This window comes from Embiotoca jacksoni, unplaced genomic scaffold (genome assembly GCF_022577435.1).
Source record: "Embiotoca jacksoni isolate LCO1_2020_lvr unplaced genomic scaffold, fEmbJac1.0.p SCAF_19, whole genome shotgun sequence".
Classification (NCBI taxonomy): domain Eukaryota; kingdom Metazoa; phylum Chordata; class Actinopteri; family Embiotocidae; genus Embiotoca; species Embiotoca jacksoni.
In genome coordinates, this window is record NW_027185329.1 from 8,460,590 (window position 1) to 8,472,151 (window position 11,562).

At 41.7% G+C, this 11,562-nt stretch overlaps 2 protein-coding genes across 2 annotated transcripts; both read left to right on the forward strand.

Moving 5' to 3' along the window:
• Positions 1-1,229: 1,229 nt before the first annotated feature.
• On the forward strand, positions 1,230-6,476 carry cluap1 (clusterin associated protein 1). The gene is made up of 13 exons (XM_069153377.1): positions 1,230-1,477; positions 1,689-1,739; positions 1,819-1,930; positions 2,102-2,186; positions 2,283-2,462; positions 3,238-3,333; positions 3,634-3,717; positions 3,832-3,965; positions 4,236-4,377; positions 4,557-4,629; positions 4,726-4,836; positions 5,040-5,089; positions 6,150-6,476. Exons 2-13 carry the CDS (start codon positions 1,718-1,720, stop codon positions 6,327-6,329), a joined length of 1,269 nt encoding a protein of 422 aa, XP_069009478.1. The 5' UTR covers positions 1,230-1,477; positions 1,689-1,717; the 3' UTR covers positions 6,330-6,476.
• Positions 6,477-7,150: 674 nt separating this feature from the next.
• On the forward strand, positions 7,151-10,178 carry ccdc124 (coiled-coil domain containing 124). The gene is made up of 5 exons (XM_069153378.1): positions 7,151-7,246; positions 7,899-8,076; positions 9,068-9,266; positions 9,417-9,522; positions 9,689-10,178. Exons 2-5 carry the CDS (start codon positions 7,918-7,920, stop codon positions 9,891-9,893), a joined length of 669 nt encoding a protein of 222 aa, XP_069009479.1. The 5' UTR covers positions 7,151-7,246; positions 7,899-7,917; the 3' UTR covers positions 9,894-10,178.
• Positions 10,179-11,562: the final 1,384 nt, after the last annotated feature.

Here is an 11,562-nt window from a genome sequence, read left to right on the forward strand (position 1 = left end):
ATTAAAGTGGTTTGCAGGGCGGCATTCTCCAACTCCTTCAGGCGCTTACTGTGGAGGCCGCAGGCAGGAGGTTCATTGCCGGCCGGGTTGTTGTTGTTGTGAGGGGGCTCCGCAGTTTGCTCCATCATGCTCTGCGTCAGGAGTGCAGCCCGGAGATATGACAGACTGGTGGCGCAAGCTGAAAGGTGGCGCCTCGCTGCGGCTGATAGTAGTACTGCACCGTGTATAACCTGGTGGAAAAAAAATATTATAAAAGATACAAGTGGCATTCCCACAATTTAAAAACACTCATGAATGTTACCTACATAAAAAGTAGAGTGCACTCAGTATTATGGGGGTAATTTTAATTTAGTAGGTGTTTTAGCGGGTATCTTTATTCTGGTATACTTTTAAGATATTCCATTTTCTATGTAAAAAAAAAAAAAACAACAACCTCATTTGCCATGTAACGACTGATTTATAAATACAGTGAAGTAAAAATACATGTCAGTATTGGAATAGATGTATAAAGTAGCCATAAATGGACCCACACGCATATTCAATATTGTATAGATTTAGATTAAGGTTTTTGACTTTATTGATCCCACGGTGGGGAAATACGGTCGTAACATCAGCACAGAAAGAACAAAAAAGGTGCACACAATATGAAAAAGAGCAATGAATAAATGCACACACACAGACTATATACACACAACAAAAAATAATAATAAATAAATAATTAAATACACTTAGGGATGAATGAAAAAAGTGAGGAGTGTAATAAAATGAAATGAAATGAATATGAATAGTGCCACATTATTTTAAACGGAGCTGTTTAAAGCTCCCTCAGTCTCGAAAGTATTGAAGTACTTGAGGAGAGGTTGTAACTTTCCATCATGTTGTAGTTACTTGTTACCACTGCTATAACAACATCAACAACAACAACATCAAGAATAATTATCATTGATGATAATAATAGTATAGAAAAAAATGACTACGCCTACTTTAATAATATGCATAAATACGAATTGTTGAAATTACATTTTGGGAAGTTAAAACAATTACAACTGCATGAATAATAATAATAATAATAAAAAATAGAAAAGGGAAAAAAATTAGAACTACATCCACAACAACACCAACAACAAAAACGACCAGACTTGCAGTAATTTAGAAAAATAAGAAATAAAATGCAGACGGTACCGCATTGCGTTTGTCCTTGCCACCGTTTATGGCCGCGTTGAGCTTCCGTAGAAGCAGAACCAGTTTCCATGGAGACGGTACTAAAAACGGATAGACGCCTGTGGATCAAAACGCCTCGCTCAAACACAATAGCCATAACGACCAATAAAGCCATGACTGTAACCGCAATATACTCCGTTTGAAAACCGCTAACCAGGTATCCAATAACACACCGCCTGTTTACCGACTAACTTAATCGTTATCCACCGGCGACTCCGAGCGTTAGCTTTTTGCTAACGTCCAGCTGGCGCTAAAGGTAATAAACACTCGAATAAAACATAAGATGTCGGCTTCTACTTTTATTGTATTTTATTGCTAAATACTTACGCACCTAAGTATTATTTTTTTTCCACGCAGGACTTTTAAAAAAACGAATGACTCCTTCTGTACTTCTCTTCAAGAGCTGCTTCTGTGTAAATAAACTCGTGTTTTTTGTTTGTTTTTGTTTTTGTTTTTTTGCTGTTCAGAGGAACCAGTGAACATTTCGCAGGTCAAAATGTCCTTCAGAGACTTAAGAAGTAAGTGACGCTTTGCTGTCGCCTTTGCCCGTTTTATAGCATGAACATTGCTTGACTGGAGCCTTGCTGTATTTGTCAGATTTCACAGAGATGATGAGGGCCTTGGGCTACCCTCGCTTGATATCTATGGAGAACTTTAGGACACCAAACTTCACTCTCGTGGCAGAAATCCTGATATGGCTTGCAAAGAGGTGAAATTATTCACACTATTCGTTCTCTTTAAAAAAAAAAAAAATCAAAAATCCTGCCACTTATCCATCCACTCTGTCTGTTCTTTTGTCTTGGATCAGATGTCCACGGTGTGTAAATGGTTGGATACTGTGATCGACTTTGCCATTTGGTCATTCTGTTTCTCCACGTAGATACGAGCCTCACACAGATATTCCCGGTGATGTGGACACGGAGGCAGACCGGATCTTCTTCATCAAGGCCGTGGCTCAGTTCATGGTGACATTTTGTCTGACGTTTGTACAGAGATGTGACTTTTTATTCTTGACCTGCTGTTGGTCGGTCTGCTTCAGCTTGTGTCTCGCCTGCTCGCAGGCAACGAAGGCTCACATCAAGCTGAACACCAAGCATCTGTACCAGGCCGATGGCTACGCGGTGAAAGAGATGCTGAAGATCACGTCGGTGCTGTACAATGCAATGAAAACCAAGCAGATGGCTCTGGGAGACAAAGTTGAGGATGACAACAACAAGTTCAAGTTTGACCTTGGCTCTCGGGTGAGGTGCAATTTTTACACTGTGTGGTGTGGGATGTTGTGAATTTTTAACTTAATTACTAAGCTGTCATAGTGTTGGAAACTAAAAAAAAAAAAATACATGTTATAATAAAGTATATCGCACAGTTTTGCAGTTGTGAGCCAACCTACATTCAGGCTTTAAAGTTGTTGAAAAATAATGAGTCAGCTTCAGAGATGGGAGGAGGTTTAACTCCTCCGCTGTATCTCATGCAGCTATCACTGGCGGTCTCTCTGTCCAGCAAGCAGTGTGGTCCAGACAGATAACTGTGACTGACTCCCTCCGCCATCAGACTAGCAGCTTTCCTGTTCATGTTGAACAGTTTAACTTTCTGTAGGTTCAAAGGTCAGAGACATAAAAAAAAAATCCCACCTGAAATCCGATCAAAGCAGTCAGACTTAAATGGATTTGCAAAAGAGCAATTTAAATTGTATTTTAAAACGACATGTGGTGTGAAACGACTGTAAAAACCAGATCTCGTGTAATTTTTGGTTGACTTGCTACGTGTTATCGAAGTCAGTCAGAAACAGGATTCGGATTTTGACCGACAGTCTGAATCTACATTACACTCGGATTAAAACTGTGGTCAGAGTGTTTGACATAACTTTGCATGTTATTTAATATTGTGTTTTTTTCCTTTTATGTTTTCAAAACTTTTATATATGGGAAAACGTTGTCCAATTTTTCTTACGTGAAATCTGAGTGAGAAGAGGAAACTGTGTGTTGCTGATTGATTCTTGCTTTGTTTTCACTTCAGATTTCAGATCTGAAAACAGCTCGGCAGCTGGCATCCGAGGTCACGTCTAAAGGAGCATCTCTATTTGATTTACTGGGAAAAGAGGTGGAGCTGAGGGTGAGAGAAAACACAGATGTGATTTCAAAACTTTAAGAAACACGTTTCATCTCTATTTTTGTTATATTCAAGCATCGGTCTGACTTAAAACTGCCTCTGGCGATCGACTAACACTTTAACCCTGTGAGCGATTATGATGCTGGTTATATAAAGTGGCTTTGTTTTTCTGCTGTGAACATTCATCTGAGATATGAGCTGCCACTTGCAACTGTACAGTTGCGAAGCAGTTTATTTGGAAAGACATCGGTGACAGTGACACAGGAGATGCCTTTGCTGTCTTTGTCTTCATGTCTCTCACAGGAAATGAGAACTGCAGCCATTGCCAGACCTCTGGAGATCGATGAGACTGAAAAGGCGCTGAGAGCTGCCATCAAGGAGGTTTTGGTATGTATTTATCCTGTCAGATCTTCAAATTCTTTCCCAAAACTTCTCACAGGACCTGTTTTTACTTGTTAGACACTTTAGTAGTGAATCTATCCCTCTGCCTCTGTGTTGAAGGAAAGTGTGGAGAAGACCGAAGACATGCTGAGTAATGTTGTTTCGGATGTGGCCAGTCTGGATGCCAAGATCGAAAAGAAGAAGCAGGAACTGGAGAGGAATCGGAAGAGGCTGCAGACACTACAGAGCGTCAGGTCAGTTCATGACCCGACAGCTAGCAGAAAGGCAAAATGACAGCAATGATTATTTGTTGCCGTGGGGAACTTAAAACACAGCACAGAGTAAATAGAAGACTAATAGCAACATTATGCCGTTTAACCGGAGCTATTTTTAAAGTTTTTATTCATCTCGACCTGCAGCAAGTTTTTAAACAAAAGTTTGATTGACAAATAAATATATCTTCACTCCTCCTCTTGTAAGCGCTCGCAAAATAGGTTTTTGTTCTTCCACTCTTCATCTCTTAGGCCAGCGTTCATGGATGAATATGAGAAGATCGAGGAAGAGCTGCAGAAGACATATGAAACCTATGAGGAGAAGTTCAGGAACCTGACCTTCCTGGAGTCTCAGTTGGATGAATACCACCGACTGGAACAGGAGAGATTTGAGGTTTGTGTGTGTGAGATATGTATAACAGTGACTCTAAAATGTTTTACAACTGGACCCCCTATACATTTTGTAAATGCAGCGGGATGACCACTCCACTAGCTAAAAGAGAGCCGAGACTCACTGGTTTTAGGATTGCTTGGATATTGCACGTCACTTCTGCCGTTTTGTCTCCGCTGCAGGAAGCTGAAAACACGATAAGGATAATGCAGCACAAGCTGAGGGAGGAGGAAAGGGATCTGATGAAGAACTCCCGTGAGACGAACGCTAAAAGCAAAAGACAATGACACAATCCCGACGCTTTTTTTATTTTTTTTTATGGTTTCACAAACTTGCTACTTGTTTCTTCAGTGAAAGACGGGGACTCTGACACGGACGTCCCAGAGGACGAGGGCTCAGACAGCGACATGGAAGAGTGCCGACCTTCGAAGCCGCGGCCCACACGAAGCGGCATCATGGCAGGTAACGCAGACAAACGACAGAAATATCCCTGTTATGAATAACTGATAAGTATTAGCTAAAGTCAGTGTTAAGTACAGGCACAATACTATCCACTATAGTTTCTATTTTTCTGATTGTTTCTAAATCTGGTTCACAACATACGAACATACAATTCCTAAAAACCTCCTATCGTATACCTTTCCTCTTTTTTTTTTTTTACCAAGGGAGAGGAGCACGCTTCGTCGGGAGCATGCAGGGTGGTGATAGTGACGAGGTCAGTGATGTCAGAGCTATCAATACAAGATTCCTTCCTCTACTCATTCATTGGGCTACAAATGTGAAGATTCAAGGTCTTTTCCGTTCATTTTGCTCCCAGCGGTCTGAGATGGTGCTCGGTCTGAACCACTTGCTGTTTCAGCCTTATTTGTCATTTTTATCCAGCCGTACTATTCACCACCTTTGATCAGCTTCTCAACCCTCTTTGCTTTCCAACTTGTTGTCATCTGTGTATTTACTTTTTCCTTTCATTGTCATTCACTTGTATTTCACAAGGCCTTTTTAGCTATTTCCGGAAAGTCAAACCCTCGTGCCAAAAATCAGCAGAGAAGAAAGGTTTGTCCAGGACCAGGATGTAGTTCACTCCTTTTTAAATTTTGTGTATTTAAAGGGAAAAATCCATCCTCAAATTCTCTGACACAGGAGGGACTGTTCACGCAGGAAAAATAATCGATCCTCATGCGTGACACAGGTTAAACTATTTTCAAGGATGTTCATACGGAGAAACATATTTAGTGGAAGCAGGAGTATGACCAGAGCTTGTAGACCTGCTGCAGTTATTTTGGCCCATTGTCTGTTTTCTCTTTAAACATACGCAAAGAACACGAGTGTGACTATTAGCATTATACCTCGAGTAAAGCTCAGTTTAAAACTCACTACCAGTGTTTTAGGTTCCCCCTGATGCATGTGTGGGTGCAGATATTATTATATTTCTCTTCTACAGTTGCAGTTTTTACGTGTACAAGTTGGAGTTTCGGGTGGATTTTTCCTTGAAATTAGGCAAAGGGTGTTTGTCATGATGGACGTGCTGCAGTACAGGGAGTCCCTGTTAAATCAGTTGTGGACACGGCATGTTTTCATTCCAGAAAAGGGAGTGATTCAGTGATTAGGTCCTCCTGTCTGATTGAAGTAGTTGGGAGACTTTTGCTGGTTCTGTGTTTAGTTGTAATGAAAACATGCCCATAGCTAGCTATTTGCCTGAACTCTTAAAAAGTCCCTGCTGCCCTTTTGTAACGGTTGTGGTTGCCATGTGCCCCTTTCCTGCCCGCTTCTTTCAGAATGAAGACAGCGAAATTGATGTGGACGAGGACGACGAGGAAGATGAGGAAGGCGAGGAGGAGGAGGAGAGCAAGGATTTGGAGGATGATAGTTTGGAGGGCCCAGCGTCCCGGGGTCCTCGCTCCTCCAAGGGGGGCATGAGACCCCCTCTGCTGGAGGAAAGCGATAACGACTTCTGAATGAAGGGCGCGTGCCGATATTTCTGGTGTCCCAGCTCACATCAGACCAGCTCACAACTTCTTAAAAGAAAGGTTGTTTTGCATCAATATATTTATATATATTTGTGTAATCTGTTTGTCATAATAAAATATTAAAATAACAATTTATTTTGTTTATATCTCTTTCAAATCCTTTTACTCAAGTATGAGAGCAATATAATATTTTAGTGTTCTAGGTTCATATATTGAGATGAAAATGAATGCTTAATAATACACAGCGTTCGATGACGTCCTCGTGGTGAGCTTTTACACACGTTCACATATTTTCTTTGACAGTTAAGAAACACGTTGGTTTGTTGTTTCCACATGCTCGGTATACTGTATGACCAAAAATAAGAAAAAGGTTTAAAATTAATGCTTAAAAAATATATATATATATTAGCAGTTTTAAAGATTTGCAGTGCTTAATAGAAGCAGGCGGGGAACAGAAATGTTCCGGAATAATTGAAGTGATCATGATGATTTTAAGTTATGGACATAATATTTGATCCTTTGGCAGCAGTATTGTCTCGTCACATTTTCAGGATGATCAAGTGAAGTAACATTTCTTGACAGAAAAAAAAAAAAAAAAATCCCACTTTGTTGACATTTAGATATAAATGTAAAATCTAACCTCTGAATTATATTTATATAAACGTTAAAGCGAGCAGTGCAGCGTTGACTCCGAAATGTCTTGTGATGTGAAATTAAAATAGTCAAGATTTATTTTTTTTTTATTTATTTATTTATTTTTTTTCCAAATTCGTTCGTTTACATCTGTAAACACAGACGTGACATCATCAGAGTGCGCCGCTGGTTTCGGAGAAGAGGTGGCGGACGCCTCTTCGAAATAACAGCGAACTGTCGTCTGCTAACCACCGGGTTTTCCTCTCATACTGGTAGGAAACCACAGCTCTCCTTAAACTTTTGTATGCGTTGTGAAGATTACGCTCTCAGCTGCCAGTTCGTTTAACGCAGCGCGGGGAATGGCGGGCTTCTTCTTTTCTTTTTTCTTTTTTTTTTTTGATGTGGAAACCAGCTCTGGCTTATATAGGGGCTAATAGCGAGGAGCTAATGCTAACTCGGCTGCACCGACGCGCAAAACTGCGGTCGTTCGTGTTTCTGACCTAAATGTTTTGACTCTCCGCAGGCTCGCCTGTTTGGAAAACCGCGACGTATGCTGCTGACCCACATTTTGAAAACTGACGCTGAACGAGTTCGGCAGGATTCTTACCGAGAACAGCTCGCTTACGTTTCTTTATTTACTCGTTAACTCGGCTCCTAAAAAGAAAGCCTCGACATTATCCATCACGTAAACAACGCTCACTAAACAATATATGTTCATCTTCCTTCCTTCGATCTGTTTGATAAACAAAGCTGGTACCATTTAGATTTGATTTATATATATATATATATATTATAGTTTTAGGAAGTATTTTTGAGTTATAGTTGCTGGGCTCTTGTGGGGTGTGTTTTAAAAACAAAACAAAAACAACCTCTCCTCAGTCGAACATTTCTGATCGGTCTCTTATCTTTCTTTGTTTCTGGCAGCTAGAAAGCAGCTGTTGGGATGCCAAAGAAGTTCCAGGGCGAGAACTCCAAGGCGGCCACAGCCAGAGCCCGCAAGGCTGAGGCCAAGGCGACGGAAGACGCCCGCAAGAAGAAGGCAGAGGAGGACGCCCTCTGGCAGGAAACTGACAAACATGTACTCAAAAAGGAGCAGAGGAAGGTGAGCTGTCAAATTGTCCCTTTCCCAGGCACATTTTTTTTTTTATATATATATATATTATAAAGCTAAAGAACGTAGGCAGCTTCGTGTAATGTTTGAACGTTATTATCACCGCATCTCTTGTCACAATTTTTCGAAACTAGGGGAAACGCCAGAGCGGGACACAAACAGCATTCAAAAAGCCCAAAGAAACAAAACGTAGTAAAGAAGCCCGCCGCAGAACGAATGCAACCATTAAAAGTGAGAGAAGTCATTTAGTTTTGATGCTCGACACAATAATTGGATTTCGGTGCTTGTACCGAAGTCTTATGTTCGAAGGGAAAACCCTTCAAATATTAAATACTATGAAACGTTAAAAGAAACAAAACAACAATAGAAACGCCAGAAAAACAGTCATATCTGAAATGAAAATCAGGATTACAGCAGTCGGTTGTTGATGTTGATCGGACCCTTGCTTGCGGCCTGTTATTTATACACACACACACACAAAACACACACAACACACACACTGGGCTAGGACGGATTAAAGTGTTACACACGGTAGATGGATGGAGCAAATACCAATAACAACGGTGCAAATGAGAGATGCAGAACTTAACCAGTTGTTTGCAGTGTTTGCAGGTATTTAATCAACTTGAACATGACCATGTGTTTTCTGCAGAATAACCGCTGCGGAGCAACGTCCAGTAGAGTTACGTCTGCTTCAGAGAAATGAATCCCAGCAACGATTTTACTGCGATGACCGTACTGTAGTTTTACAGCGTCAAACACTCCCCTGTTTAACATCCTGTCATTTACAGACACGCGTGTGATGACTACAGTAGAAAGTCTGTCACATTTATGTTTTAACCTCCCAGTTGTTGGCACTGAATGCTGTGTGTACAACTATAAATGCAGTGGCCAAAGTAACCGATTTCTTTTTTTCTTTTCTTTTTTTTTTGCACCAAAGAACAGCAACTCTTATCTCTGATAACATTCTCTGCTGTTACAGGATGACAAGGAGAAAAAGAGGTTGGAACTCCTCGAGAGGAAAAAGGAAAACCAGCGACTTCTGGATGAGGAGAACGCCAGGGTGAAAGGAAAAGCTCAGAGAGAGGCTGCAGCTGGTGGAAAAGTGACTCGTGCCCAGATCGAGGAGACGCTTCAGAACGAGCAGCAGGAGCAGCAGGAGCAGGAGCAGAAACCGAAAGGTAAAGTTCTGGCTGAAGAGCTTGTGCAGGTTGGAATAAAGATTAAACCACTCCGGTGGCGATCAGGCAAATCCACAGAACAGTGGCAGTAAATTGGCTTGAACTGTGACTAAACTTTGTCATGTGTCACATCAAATTTCTTCCCTACAGAAATGAGCCACCTGGAGACTCCACTGGAGGAGAACGTGAACAGAATTGTCCTTGAAGAAGGAACCGAGGAAGCCAGAACAATCGAAGATGCGATCGCTATGCTCAGGTAGCTCTCTCTCTCTCTCTGTCTCTCTGTGTGTGTGTGTGTGTGTGTGTGTGTGTGTGTGTGTGTGTGTGTGTGTGCGCGCGTGTGTGCGCGTGTGCGACGTCCTGTTGTCCTCATGTTCACGGGGAATGTTACTCATGTTTTACCCTGTATTCCTGTCTCCCAGCATGGGGCCTGAGGACATGGACCGCCACCCAGAGCGTAGGATGAAAGCAGCATTTGCTGCCTACGAAGAGTTGAACATGCCTCGTCTAAAAAAGGAGAACCCCAACATGAGGCTGTCGCAGCTGAAGCAGCAGTTGAAGAAGGAGTGGGTCAAGGCTCCAGATAACCCCCTGAACCAACGCTTTGCCACCTACAACTCCAAGTGAATGCACTCTTTCCCCACTACTCCACACGAAAACTGTCTGCCAGTGCACATTAGAGACTTCCATCGGATAGTTGAATGATTTCATTGATTAATGACAGTGGCTGACGAGAGCGTCACCACCACCCACCCAGAAACAATCTCTCCTGCGCCAGAGGACTCCGCTTCGTTGTTCCGTTCACTAGCGAGGAGAAGCTAATTTTTATCCATCAAGTAACAACCGATCATCATGTTTGTGCACCTGGCCTCGAATGAGGCATCTCAGCATCTAATAAATTTAATGACATCATGTTTTTTTCTAGCACTTCTGGGGAGGTGGGAATCCAGATGTTTTGAGAGTCACTTATTAAAGTTCATCGCTCGATCATCAACAACTCTCGTTGCTTTTAAATGTGTGTTGTTAAAAGGAGCAGAGATCCAGCCGCATACTGAAGGCAAACATTTTTTTGCCAACTGCTGCTGTTTTGCAATTCTGATTTAGGAAAAAGTAAGTCACAGTTCAAACTCAATTTATTTTCAAGGAGAAAGTTGACTGTGGTTCTGTTTCCAGGGTAGACAGCTCTCACCAACCAGCAGCTACACCATGGCGAATGTAGAATATCTACATATATTTTCTGTCCTTTTGTTCCTTTGGAAAGTGACAACAGGAACTGGCTCAGATAGCTAAAAAGGTCGTTTTTAGCATTGCAGCAACTGTTGCCACTGGTTTCAGAGCATTGCTCTGAATATACACAGACAGGAAGTGAGATTTCTACAATGATATTGTCACTATGTGTTTTAGATGTGTAACAAGAAACCGTTTCTGGCTCTTTTGAAGAATAGCTTTACATTCAGTCTAAGTAGAGTGCTTGCAGAGATGATCTGCAGTAATATCTGCTTGCACCTCATGTCGGCCTTTGTTCCGTTATGTTAGACAGCTGGACAACAAGGACCTACTCTGTTCTGTTGAATGCAGAAAATGTCAAATATTACTTGAGAGTGGAGTGGTTATTGCCCCATTAGCTGCAATCTGAATGGCAAGTGCCGAAACCTGTAAGTGTCGAGAGCAGTATATTGTCTTCACTGGCTATTCAGCTTCATGCATGCTTTATTTATTATGTTATGTTCTAACAGAAAATCAGTGTGAACTGGGATTACCTCCTTCAACCTAGGCAACATCAACAAGATGGTTTTGTTTTTTTTTTATTTAAAAAAAAACAAAACAAAACATTTCCAGACCTTAGCCAGTAGCTGAATTTGGCACACCTTATCTATTCTGCCAGACCCGCTGGCTTTTAGCCAGCTGTTGCTGCGGAGGCCTTTTCTTTTACACAGAAGAGAGAAGTCGATGGTGACATCTGAAAACACAGGACTCGGTTGCAAACAGTCAGTGTTGTCGTAAGAATTGCGGCCTCGGTCACAAACCTGTTTCCAGTCGTGTGAAGTGCGGAAGGTAGTCGGGACATCCGGGGGAAAGTGTCAAAACTTATCGGGAGAAGTCATTTTGGATCGCGTTTGCAACGTTTTCCAGAATGAATTTTGGACTTTGGTTGAACACAACCATGTTTGTAGTTGTTGCTTTCCAATGAGTTTGGTATCAGTTATGCGACCCGTGTGCAGTCAGACTGCTGGTCACAAAGGTTTTCTCCGGCGCAGCAACATTCACAGCTGCAGGCTTTGTAGGTTTGCCTGAT

Excerpts from the sequence above, each read along its gene's own strand:
- cluap1 (XM_069153377.1), top strand. The coding sequence starts at position 1,718 with ATGTCCTTCAGAGACTTAAGAA. Across the intron at positions 1,740-1,818 it reads GTCCTTCAGAGACTTAAGAA|ATTTCACAGAGATGATGAGG; the intron begins GTAAGTGACGCT and ends TGTATTTGTCAG. Across the intron at positions 5,090-6,149 it reads AGGGTGGTGATAGTGACGAG|AATGAAGACAGCGAAATTGA; the intron begins GTCAGTGATGTC and ends CGCTTCTTTCAG.
- ccdc124 (XM_069153378.1), top strand. The coding sequence starts at position 7,918 with ATGCCAAAGAAGTTCCAGGGCGAGAACTCCAAGGCGGCCACAGCCAGA. Across the intron at positions 9,267-9,416 it reads GCAGGAGCAGAAACCGAAAG|AAATGAGCCACCTGGAGACT; the intron begins GTAAAGTTCTGG and ends TCTTCCCTACAG. Across the intron at positions 9,523-9,688 it reads GATGCGATCGCTATGCTCAG|CATGGGGCCTGAGGACATGG; the intron begins GTAGCTCTCTCT and ends CCTGTCTCCCAG.